The sequence below is a fragment of the Apodemus sylvaticus genome, chromosome 9 (genome assembly GCF_947179515.1).
Source record: "Apodemus sylvaticus chromosome 9, mApoSyl1.1, whole genome shotgun sequence".
Taxonomy (NCBI): Eukaryota; Metazoa; Chordata; class Mammalia; order Rodentia; family Muridae; genus Apodemus; species Apodemus sylvaticus.
The window spans coordinates 82805214-82817644 of record NC_067480.1 but is presented as its reverse complement, the minus strand read 5'-3'; the positions used below and the strand labels follow the sequence as shown (position 1 = coordinate 82817644).

General features: G+C 45.5%; 1 protein-coding gene across 6 annotated transcripts in view; it reads right to left on the bottom strand.

Moving 5' to 3' along the window:
- The window catches only part of Runx2 (RUNX family transcription factor 2), a 242141-nt gene that overhangs the window by 120262 nt on the left and 109448 nt on the right, over window positions 1-12431 (bottom strand). For 2 of the 6 annotated variants that reach the window (XM_052192218.1, XM_052192215.1), the window contains one exon: window positions 653-718. The exons of the other annotated variants lie outside the window; for them this stretch is intronic. In XM_052192218.1, coding sequence (XP_052048178.1) covers window positions 653-718 — 66 coding nt within the window. The remainder of the gene's footprint in view (window positions 1-652; window positions 719-12431) is intronic. 6 annotated transcript variants of the gene reach the window in all.

Here is a 12431-nt window from a genome sequence, read left to right as displayed (position 1 = left end):
GGAGATACCTCTGCTGCCTAACTCCTGAAAGTGTAGTCAGAGACTTTGCACATGGAAACTAGTTTTCTGGAAAGCTGTGATAGTGTGTTCGCTGTACTTCTCTAGAATGAAAGGATTATCACAAGCCATTTTGTACATCCATGTTTATGTGCTAAGTTTGTGATGTCTTCTCAAGTCCCCCTCACTGCTTGACTTGGATTCCTCCATCTGCCTCTGCTCCAAGTTTTAGCTCGAAGAGAAAGTGCTGGGCAAATCTTGGAGACCATAATTGTCCCTTGGCCAGATTCGTACTCGACCCTTCTCTGACAGCCTGCTATGTGTCTTGAAAGGGTCTGTCAGAGGATAGTAGTGTTTGTTAAAATGCACATTGTTTCTAATCTTCACCATATGCTGGGATTCAGTGTGTGAAATGCATTTGTCACGCGTAGTGACTGCTTGAAAGCAACATAAGAGTTAACAAAATCCTTTGTCTCACAAACCAGAAGACAGTAGCCATAAGACAGCCCAGCCCTGCCCAGTCCAGCCCAGCCCAGCCCAGCCCAGCCCAGCCCTGCCCTGCCCTGCCCTGCCCTGCCCTGCCCAGCCCTGCCCTGCCCAGTCCAGCCCAACCCAGCCCAGCCCAGCCCAGCCCAGCAATTGTGAAAAGTCTCACCTGCCTGGCTCTTCTTACTGAGAGAGGAAGGCCAAAGGCAGAAGTCAGAGGTGGCAGTGTCATCATCTGGAAAATGAGGGGATGAACTCTAAGTTCCCTTCCAGCTCTAGGGTGGACATCTGGTCTATGTCATTAATTCCAAGGCAGGAGGGGTGTCCCATCCCTTACTGGTGCCTTCCCAGGATCCCCAGGCCCATTTGCAGAAGGTGGACAGCAAATGAGCCACTTCCAACACCAGGAGCAAACGCTTTCAAGATGACAGACTAAAATGTGTGCAAGCCGGGCACTCTGTGGTCTGCTTCTTATAAACCCCTCCTTCCTTGACTGGCCTGTCTCTCACCCATCCCATCCCCCTAAATGAAATTCTGACAAGTTCAGGTTTTAGAAGGTGGAAATAGAGACAGTGGCAGACTCAGACATAGGAGCAGATGAGAGTGCCCCGCCCCCGCCTGTGTGTATGGGCTGCCTCAAACAAGACCCGAGCAGAGGCCACAGGTGGTCCTCAGCAGCCCTCTTGCCCCACCGCATCTAGGTGATGTTGAGGGGCCTGCCTAATAGATATAGGCAGGCCCCTTCCATGTGCATTAAGTTCAATACCCAGGGCATGTGAAGAAAGCCAGAATAACCTGGGTAATTTAAAACGGAAAGAAGTCACATTTACAACGTCAACATTTACCCTTCCAGGAAGCACAGACTTCACACAGAGATAGACATGTTGGTTTTTTTTTTTTAAGGCTTCTAACGTGTATTTATTTTCCCTTAAAACTATGTTTTAAGAATAATTAACATTCCATATGCTTTCACTTATTTTGATGCAGAAATTTCATTAAAAGTCTTTATGGGGGTACCCACCCTGCTAGTAAACTCCGATATGGCTTTGTATTTCTTCTTACCACACACACACACCTCTGCTTTTAGCAGCTATATTTTGCTGATGTTTTGATTACTCAGCGGAATATGCCAAGATCGTTATAGCTTTGGGGTTGAGATACGATAACTAACATAAAGTGACAGTCATCTTTACGTGAATGAGCTCCAGTTGGGTTCATTTATCTTAGTGGAAACAACAGGATAAGTGTCACTTCCAGTCATTGGAGACTGTGAGGTGTTGAGGATCAACTTCTTGAATGAGTGAACTCAAATAGACTTGAAAGGCATTGGAAGAGAGTCTTTGTAATCGATAAACAATAGCATTTTCTGGAATTTGCTCAGTCATTTTATTATTATTTCTGAAGCAGACTACAGTGTATTTGGGCACAAAGAAATAATAAGAAATTGTCACGTGTGGTGGGACCCTAATAGAAACCTCAGTTTGTTTATAATCATTGTTTCAGAAGAACGAAATGCATCTTGCTACGTTTTCTCTCCCTGAATGGGTCTTCACATGAACCTGTAATCAGTTTGTACACGTGCTGCAGTGTGTTAGACCTTCTCCCTTTCTGGTGTTTTTGACAATGGCATTGTTCCTTTCTGTTACGGCTACAAACATTTTTTAAAAAGTTAACCGATACTGAATTGACAATGGAAAAATGTCAATTTGACTTGTTAAAAAAAAAAAAAAAACCCATAAGATAAAACCCCAGAGAGTTCTAGAGGTACTTGTATGTCATCTAATTTGCATATGCAAACACACCTCCTTCTAATTTGCATATGTAAATACACCACATCTAATTTGTGTGGCAAATATGCCTCTGTCTAATTTGCATATGCAAATTTGCCCAACCTAACCACACACACACACACACACACACACACACACACACACACAGCTTCAAAGACAGGCCTGTAGTCTCAGGGCAACCCAAAGCCATCCTAAAGCTCCCAGCTACTGAATAAATCAAGCTAAGGCCATTCTTGTTGCTGTTGCCCGTGGATGATCTTGTCCGTGTACAAGGTATGTTAAAGTGTGCTGAAAACTGGAAGATGCCAGCAAACTGATGTTCAACCATCCACGTGAGAGCTTCTGGCTCTAATGGTTTTAAAATTAACCTGTCATGGGAGGACATAACCTGTAATCCCAAGACCAAGCAGATTAAGACAGGATTGTGGCATCTTTGAGACATCCTCGACTACTTGGTGAGCTCCAGGCTAGCTGGGACTACAGGGCTGAGACCCCTATCTCAAAACAAAATCAAAGTTTCAAAATGGCATCTTGCTGTGCCTGGGGCCAGGCAGAAGTTAGTGAAACCCCAAGATGATGCTAGTTTGACTCAACACGGGAACAGAGTGGCACTGTACAGTAAATTTGAAAACCGTGACAGGGAGGGGACTGTGACACTTTGGTGACTTTTTGGATAGATTAAAAATGGCTTCCACAAATCTTTGTACTTATCACACTTTCTGCTATGTGCCTTGATTTCCCAAGTTAGTCATGGCCCTCCTGCTGGTCAAACACTAATGGGAAAGTCTAATGGACTGTCATCTCCTCTGCAGTTGATAACTAGGAAAGCTGAAGCCCAGAGAAGAGCCATTCGATTCGCACAGTCAGCGTCCCCGCACAGTGAAGGAGGCAGCGCCAGCATGCAGCCGCCCTTCGGTTTCTAGGGGAGCACAGGCAGTCTACAGTATCTTCACCCTCGAGGAATCTGGTGGAACTCACCACAGCCCCTCCCCATTCTTCTCACTATATTTGTCTAAATGGAAATTACTTAAGTAGACTCTTTTGGTATTTCAGGGTCACCCCAATGATAATTATTAGTTTGGGGGAACCCTCTTAACGCTCCACTTTGGCGACATTGTCGCTCTAATCTGATAAACAGTTAGCAACCAGTTTCGGTTGCTCAGGGTACAAAAAGGATGGGGTCAGGGTCAAGGGGTCAAGGTCAAGAGCTCTGTTCTCCTGGCTTCCTAGGGATGCGCTTCATTCCAAAACTGCCATCTCCAGTCCCAGCCACAGCTGGACAGTTTGCAAACACGCAGAGCTGCCTTAGGGAAGAACTGAAAGACCTTTGCTCGTGAAGCAGCAGCAGCTGCTGCAGCTGCTGCAGCTGCAGCCACCACTGCCGCTCAAGCTCTGAGACATATTGAGAAGAATACATTAATAAAATGCCCGTGAGGCCCAAATAAAAACAAAACCAATGTTAAAAGTAAGAACTCTCTGCCTCTCCTGCAAGGTCTGTAAGAGGAGAAAGGCCAGGCAGACTCTCTACCTAGATGGGTGTCTGGGAGTCTTCAGAGAAGTGGAAAGTGTGTGAACACAGACAAGGGGGGAGACAAGAGAGCCTCCCGGACTTGGCCCTTCAGGCTGCTAATCCTACCACAGGTCTTTCATTCACTGCTACTTACCCTGGATCATGTCTGCCTCACAATTAAAGACAGCTGTTGAAGGATCTCATCAGAGCTTGCTAATGGGAATAATCAGACTTTCCTTTTTAATAAAAAATTATTTACTCCTCTGTGTGTGTGTGTGTGTGTGTGTGTTGTGGTGTGTGTGTATCTGCGTGTGTCTGTATGTGTCTGTATATTCTATACATGTATGGTGTGGGTACCCATAAAGGCAGAAAGAGGCTATTAGCACTGGACCATCTCTCTGGTCCCTTTCCCCTTTGTGAAGTGCAGGGGATCGAACCTACAATTTCAGGCATGCTTGACAAGTACTCTACCACTGAGCTCCAGCCCTGTGTTATAATCTGCATTTCTAAGCCCTATCTTTAAGACACGTTTATCATCTAGGATACCTTTACTAAACAACTGTTGCCTAAAAACAGGCAAGGAAGTCTTTATAACAAAAGGAACCTGGAATTTAAGGTTACTGGAGAAAGAACTTGTCAGTAAAGGACATCAGCTGGGAAACTGGGCATGTTAGCTTCCCCACCAAATATTTACTAGAACCGACATGGCCCAGCAGGAGGAGGCAGGGCCAGAAGAAATACAGAGCCGTGGGTCTAGCTGAACCCATGCTGGTGCACGCACTCTGAGCCAGTCCTTGCTAGTAAGGACATCACTGCTGTAAGGACACCATTGTTATAAGGACAGCAGATCTGGCAGCGAGGTGTTAACCTCAGGGGTATGTTAGGGCTGGTTACACTGCAGGAGCTTTTGCTCCAGCAAATCTCAAATAAAGCTCTTGAACTTCTTTTATTAGCCTGAGGCATCCTTCCTAGGAACACAGACCACACAAGACCTATGCTGGGCTGCTGTCTTCTGGTAGTGTGCAGGCTCCTTCCGCTTCAACACTTTGGCTGCCTCGACCCAACTGCCTGCTTACATAACGACCTCCTAGTTCAGTTCCCTTCCAGCAGCGCTCATCTCCTTCGCCCCTCTTCTGAGCCCTTGCTCGAGACTGTACTGACTTATTGGCTGTTTCTTGGTCTGCTCTCTCCAACTAGAGTCAGCTTTGCACAGTGGAGGATTTATTTTTCTCTCATGTCCCTCCCAGTACCTGGTACAACTATAAGGGCTTCGAATGATAAAACTATATGGGTGGTGGGAAGAAAAACAAACAGATGAACAGATGTAAGCATCAGTATCTCAGTGACAGGGCCAGCGTGGGTCGGTCACAGCATAGAGAAAGCGCAGGCATCGATCAGAAGCGCTGTGGGAGCTGAAAAGATGGCGCTGCAGTTAAAGCACTCACAGTTCAAGGGGATCGGATACACCTTGGCCTTGAGGGCGCCTGCACGGATATAAGGCATACCAACTCACCACGCAATTCGCAATTTACATATACATGGAAGTAATAAATACATCTCTTTAAAAAAAAAACTACAGGTGGCTCATGCCTGTTGTCTCAGGACTCCAGAGGCTGGGGCATACACAAAATCATTGAGATTGGGTTCAGAAGAGACAACATAGTGAATCTGAGGCCTGCTTAGGCTAGCTACATAGGAAGATGTCTTAACAAAAAATAAGAGTAAATAGTGTAGAGAAAGAAGCATTAAACAGTGTTGACATTAAGCCTAAAATGTGAGTTAAGTATACTGCAGACCTAAGACCTTGCTAAATGTTCCTTTTAACTGGCACAAAGATGTTCTCAGCCCTCCTCAAGTCACTTGACCTCAGACTTCAGAGCACCCATCCAGCAACATCTGCCACTAAGAAACAGATATCCCTGTTTTATTAGCATTCTGTCCCTTCCTTCCTGACACCCACTCTACCTAAGAGCCAGTACTCATGTAGCTCCGTACTTGCAAGACCCTGGTGCAGAGATGAAACAGGGAAATGGGAAGAACCAGCGCAGACATGTGTGCCCTTCCAGATAGCTGGCACACCTTCCCCCCACCCCCACCCCAGGAGCCTGCGTCCATCGCCGCCACTAAAGTCATATTTGTTTGCACTTGTGTGAACAGCCGGCATCTCAGAGTCATCAGTCATCACTGATGGAGGAGGGGAGGTGTAGCTCACTGGTACAAGCACTTGCCTAGCTTGCCAAACGACACCCACATTCCATAGGTAGAACTGGAGGGGAAAGGAAAGAAAAAAAGAGAAGGAAGTATAGATGATTTTGACAGATGAGACACGAGAGTCTGTGAGTCCACAAGGGTCAGGGATGACAGGGATTCCAAAGTGTCCTCCTGACACAGACCCAACATCCTCCCATCCCCTGCAGGCCGACTGATAAGACAGAAAGCTATGGTGGGAAGGACCTGGGTTCTGCGGGGAGCTGTGCTACCTAGAGGTCCCTTAGATCTGAGGAAGCACAGCGGAAAGAGAAATGCTTTCACAACCCCCCCCCCCCCCCGTCTCTTCCTTTGCAAGCCAAAAAGGCAGAATTTTAAAACCAGAGCTGATTATCTCTCAGCCAAGTCCAGCTCTGGCACCTCTGATGAGACACGCCGAGCAACTGTGCAAAGAAGGAGGTGCGCAGACGATGAGCCTCTGTGGGCATGCGCAGTTGTTTTCTACATATCCTGCCCCGTTCCTCGGGATGTGCAAGCTTCCTGTGGTCGGGACGCAAACTCCGGGGCTCTCTGGTGAGTTTGACTGTGGCTATCCTACCCCAGCTTCCCAGAGCAAGGTAAGGAAGCACGAACTGCAGAACTCATGGCCGTGAGAAGAGCACCCACCCCCCATGATGGATAAATGTGTACTACTTTTTTATATGCATACCTGCAATATTTGTGTCCATAGATACTAACAAGCCATTTAAATGAAAACGTGGTTATTGGCACTAATGTTTTTAGATAGATATTTTTACTTTGTAATTTAAAAAAAAAAAGAGCAAATTAACATAGCCATTGTGGAAATCAGTTTGGAGATTTCTTTAAAAACTAAACCAAACAAAAAAAAGCAAAACCCTAAAAGCAGAATTACCCTATGACCCAAGTGCTCAGTGTATACCCAAAGAATTCCATATCTCACTATACTTCATGTTAAATGGTGCCTTAGTCACTAGAGCAAAGAACTGGAATCAACCTAGCTGACTCTCAACAGATGACTAGATAATGAAAATCTGATATATATTAAATGTCTATTTATACATAGATATAGATACAAAATTTAATATATATATAGGAATACTACTTAACACACAGATATATGGAATACTACACACACACACACACACACACACACACACACACATATATATATATATATATATATATATATATATATATATATATATATAATGGAATGGAATACTACTTAACTCTAAAAACTGAAATTTAAAATTTGCAAGAAAATGGGTGGAATGTATATTATTAAGTAAGATCACATGATCTCAAAAGAAACTGCACTTTCAGCCTCTCACAAACAGACTATAGCCAATGACACATGTACCTATAGAAACAAGTGTGCACATGGCTACAGGAAGCATGGAGAAACAGGACAAGATAAAGGTGATGACGAGGACTGGCCGTGAGTTGTAGGCGAGAACACTAAGCTGACTGACTTCCAGGCCTAATTCTGTCCTGGGTTTTGTTTGTTTGTTTTTCTCAATGGTGGATAAGTGCATAAAAATAGATTCAATAATAAAAGTGTAAAAATTAATTCACAGCTTCCATTCTGAATGCCAATTCTAACTATATAAAAGCTCATTAACTTGTATAGACTTTGGGTCTAGTTAATTTTGGTGTGTGATTTTTTTACTTATTGGCAAAGTTTTTTATAATAAGGTTTATTCTAAAATGTCATTTTGTTAACTTGGAAAAAGAAAGCATAGTAAGAAAATGAACTCTCTCTCGTGTATATGTCTGTGTGTGTCCTTTCCCATGTGTGTGCAAGTGTGTGCATGTGTATAGGTGTGTGTAGGTATGTGTGTGTAGGTGTGGGTGTAGGTGTGTGTGTGAGAGAGAGTGTGTGTGTAGGTGGGTATAGGTGTGTGTGTGTAGGTGTGTGTGTAGGTGTGTGTGTAGGTGTGTGTGAGGGTGTGTGTAGGTGTGTATAGGTGTGTGTAGGTGTGTGTAGGTATGTGTAGGTGTGTGTGAGTATGTATGTGTAAGTATGTGTAGGTGTCTGTAGAGGTGTGTAGGTGTGTATAGGTATGTGTAGGTATGTGTAGGTGTGTGTGTGTGACTGTGTGAGTGTGTGTGTGTGTGTGTAGGTGTGTGTAGGTGTATATAGGTGTGTAGGTGTGTGTGAGTGAGTGTGTGTGTGTGTGTGTGTGTGTGTGTGTGTAGGTCTGTGTAAGTGAATATGCACCTTTACAAGCAGAAGCCAGAGACTGCCTTTCAGTGTCTCCATCACCCAGCTGTATGCTTTGAGGCAGAGTCTCTCTAACCATGGAGCTTATCAGCTTGGCTGGCTTGCTCAGCCAAGAAGCTCAAGGGTCCACCTGTTTCTACTTCCCCAGAGCGGGCTTTTACACGGGTGCTCGGGGATCTGAACCCACGTCCTCATGCTTCAGAGGCAGGGTTTTCCAATCCCACCCTTCCCATCCCACCCTTCCTTTACCCTCTGCAATACATAATGTAAAGACAAGTGCTTCAAAAACACTGCTGGGCACGTGACTATTAATCTGGTCTCCAGAAGACATGATCCAACGATCGATTTTAGATTGTACATAAAATATTATTCTCCATCTTCACACTGAGACTTTAAAGGGATTTCATCATATCGGTTGTCTCTGAATTGATCCCTTCTTCATATTAAACATGACCAAGCAGAACAACACTAGACTTTGCTTCATCCCCTAATAATTAGGAAAACACACCTTTGATGCAAATGTAGAAGAGCATGCTGAAGGAAACACCAGCATGAGAAATAGAGCCAATACTTAAGACAATGAAATGACTAACAAACTCCCTAGTTTTACACACACACACACACACACACACACAGTGCCTCAAGTCTCCAGTATAAATATTTGTTTTCAATGTTATAATAATCTGTGTTTCCCACAGCATACTCACAACATTAGACAGACCAAGCCGATCCTAAGGCTAGGAAAGTCTGTTACACTAGAGGAAGGAGAGCAGGCAAGAGCAGGGGACCCCCGGCAAGCTTGAGGAACAGCAAACCATTCCTTAAACACACCCCAGTTTTAAAGATATTACTGGAATAATGTACTTCCGCTCTGTGAAAGGGAAAGGGGACAGTCAGTGAAAGACCGAGCGTCTGTGTCTGTATCCAGGGACCCAGAGCAAAGCAGAAGGGAGGAGCCAAAGGCTGTGAGGCTGGAGGAGAGGGACCAGGAAGAGGGGGAACGATCTCCATCTCCCTAGGCCTTGATTAGGAACATTTTAGAGGAAGGGTGGATAGTCTTTGAAACCAGATCCGCTGCAGGAAGGAGGCCAGCACCCAGGACACCCTGTCTTTCAGAAAGGGCCACCCACGGTGCCGCGAGTCATATGACTGCTCTGTCACATCCTGAAGCCATTTCCAGCCCATGCACACGTCTGTGCTCCCATTTAGCGAGGATGGGATATATTGGGAACACACATATGGAAACACTTTCAGAGAATCAGTTTCCATGAAATTCATAATGAGCCAAGTGGCTTCAGATGTGGCTGCGTTCCTCCGATTAGCCAGGAAAAAAAAAAAAAAAGAGGAGGGGAAAAAGGAGGGAAAAGGGGGCAAGTCCACCCTTTCAGACCCTATTTCAGTTTCAGAAAAATTAAAAACCACTAATGAGTTATGGCCACGAAAACAGGGAACCAGGATTAAAACGGGAGAAACTAGGAAAATGAGGCAAAGAGACTGGGGAGCAGTAGGCTTTCCCCTAAAAATAACAGCTTCTATATCGTAATCTTATCTTGAATCTGGGACGGCTTTCCTGTGATGGTATCTACCCGGAGCAACGTAATTAATTTTCTGACATCCTGGCAGAAAGCAGCGAGGTGCGCATGCGCACACAAGGGAGCCCAGGGAGGCGAGGGGCGGGGGGAGGGAACAGGGGCGGGAGGCAGAGGCTGCGAGAGCTACTCTTATTTGACAGCATATGTGGTCAATTAAGATTATTTTAAAACTTACAACTAAATGATAAATTTTTCCTAAGAAAATTTTTTTTCCTTTTCTTTCTTCCTTTTTTATTTTTATTTTTAAAGCTAGAATACAGAGAGCAGCGTGGTACTTTCTCATGGCTTGAGCTAGTGGTAACTTGGACTGTATTAAAAGTAAAAATTTGGTTGACATCTTACATATTAGACACCAACGCTTAGTTGATACGAAGTCATGGAACAGAAGGTAACAGCAAGTGAAAAGGCTTCTTACAGGACACCTAAGTGATATTAGTAGCTTAAAATAGATTAAAACAGACAAAAACTTCACATGATTTTTTTTCTTGAATAAAATATGAGTTTTGAAAATATTCTCCTTAGGGGTCATTATGGACGCCAGTGTGCTGGGGACAGCATGGTGAAGAAGTCCTGTGTTTTCACTCGCCCTTTGGGGTGCTACAGTGGAAAACTCTGAGCAGCATTTCCTCCTAGCCTGGTGGCAAGCCCAAACCCATGGTGCAGGAATGCTCTGACCTGCCATTCCTGGCCGGTGGGCTGGGAACCAGACCTGGGGCTTAATCAGCCAGGCTCTGCTTTTCCCCAACGGTGGGAGTGGAGATTGGCTTAGAGGGCAGAGTGGCAGATCCAGCAGCTGAGGCAGCCCTACCACAGCTCTGGTCTGGTCAGCAGGTAGGATGACCTCCATAACAACCTTGCCACTTACATCATAAGTAAATCTTCCACAAAGGAGACTGTGTCACCAACTCTATTTTCTGAACGACAAACTGAACAAATGACAAACTCAAAGCTCACAGGAGCAGTTCCTTTACGGTTACAGTGGAGCAGACGAGTATGCAGTGGCCCAGGACCTAGAACTGTGTGGCCCTACTGCCACCACCTCTGCTAAGGAATAGAGATTCAGGAACTCACTCACGTCAACCCTGATGAAGACAGTCTAGCTAAGGCTGGTGATAAAGGAGGTCAGTATCACTGATGTCCCATACGAGATGGAGTCACATTTTATATTCCTTAGACTCCCTGGCTCCTGCCACAGGAAAACAGGAAAACAACAGTGGCTATTTCTTCTTACCTTTGCTACTGAGTATCAGGAGCAATCTAGAAAACCCGTGAATCAAAGTTCCTGATTAATGGCACTCACTGAGCCCAAGGGACCAACCAGAATCTTCTATAAAAGACTCTGCCTGGGAAGAGAGGCAGGTGATACCGGTTCTACTGTCCTCCTATACACAGATTGTAATTTTTGGACAGTTTGTCCTATAAAGTGGCTCCTCTACATCAAAGCCCAACCCAGCCTCAGACTAGCCCTCTGCAGTGGTTTGAATGAGATACCCTTACCCCAAGTGCCCATAATTCTTAGGCATCTGAATAATTGATCCCCAGTTGCTGGTTGGGAGGCTTAGGAGGCGTAGCCTTGTGGAAGGAAGTTTGTCAATCAGAATGGACCTTGAGGTTTCAAAAGCCTCATTCCATCCCTTGTTGGCTCTGTTTCCTGTTTGTGGTCTGAGATGCGGGCTCTCAGCGGCTAACTCTAGCTGCCACGGCTGCTCCCTGCTGTCCCTGACAGGATGGACCATAACCCTTGGGAACCAGAAGCCCCCAAATAAACTCTTTCTTCTGTAAGTTGCCTTGGTCACGGTGTTTTACCACTGCATTAGAAACATTACTAAGACATCTTCCAACAAATCTCACACTGATCCACAAGATAAGCCAGGGGAAGGAGTTGGTTCCAGGTGGCACATGACTCCAAGACAGAATCATGTAAAATCCAACCTATGGTTCTCCAAGATAGACTAAGAGGGCTTAGCATGGAGATGGGCCACTGTAGACCCTGGGGCATTCTGTACAGTCCAAACTGCCCAAGGCCACAAACCTAGATCGTGTACCTGATGACCCCTGACTTTCTTCCTTATTTGTGGCTTGCATGTTCCAGGTCACCCGGACTCCCTTCCACTTTCTCTGTTACCCACACTTCCCCACTTCCTTGGACTTGGTTTCCGTTCCTTCCCCTTTCCATCCCTTCTTCCATACTGGGGATTGAACCTGGAGCCTTCCACACGCTAGGTAAGCACTCTACCGCTGAACTAGTTCTTCCTAGCCCTCTTTACTTTATATTTTGAGACAGGGTCTCCACCATTCACCTTGTAGCCCTTTAACTCACCCTGCAGCTATCTGAGGGAACTGAACTTCCTTCTCCTGAGGGACTCCTCTGGGGCCTCTGCCTGCTGGGTAGTTAGGATTAGTCACAGGCCTGCTCATGCTGTCCAATGTTGCCTTGGTATTCGATTTTCATGTCTCCTCCCCTTGAACCCTTCTTTCCTCTGGAAATTGCAAACAGCCTCCAAAATCTGCCTCAGGACCCCTTCCTAGTGGGAGCTCCCTCCTCCCCTCCTACTGGGAGATCCCTCCTCCATCCCATGGGCCCTTAGCAACCTTACCTGCTA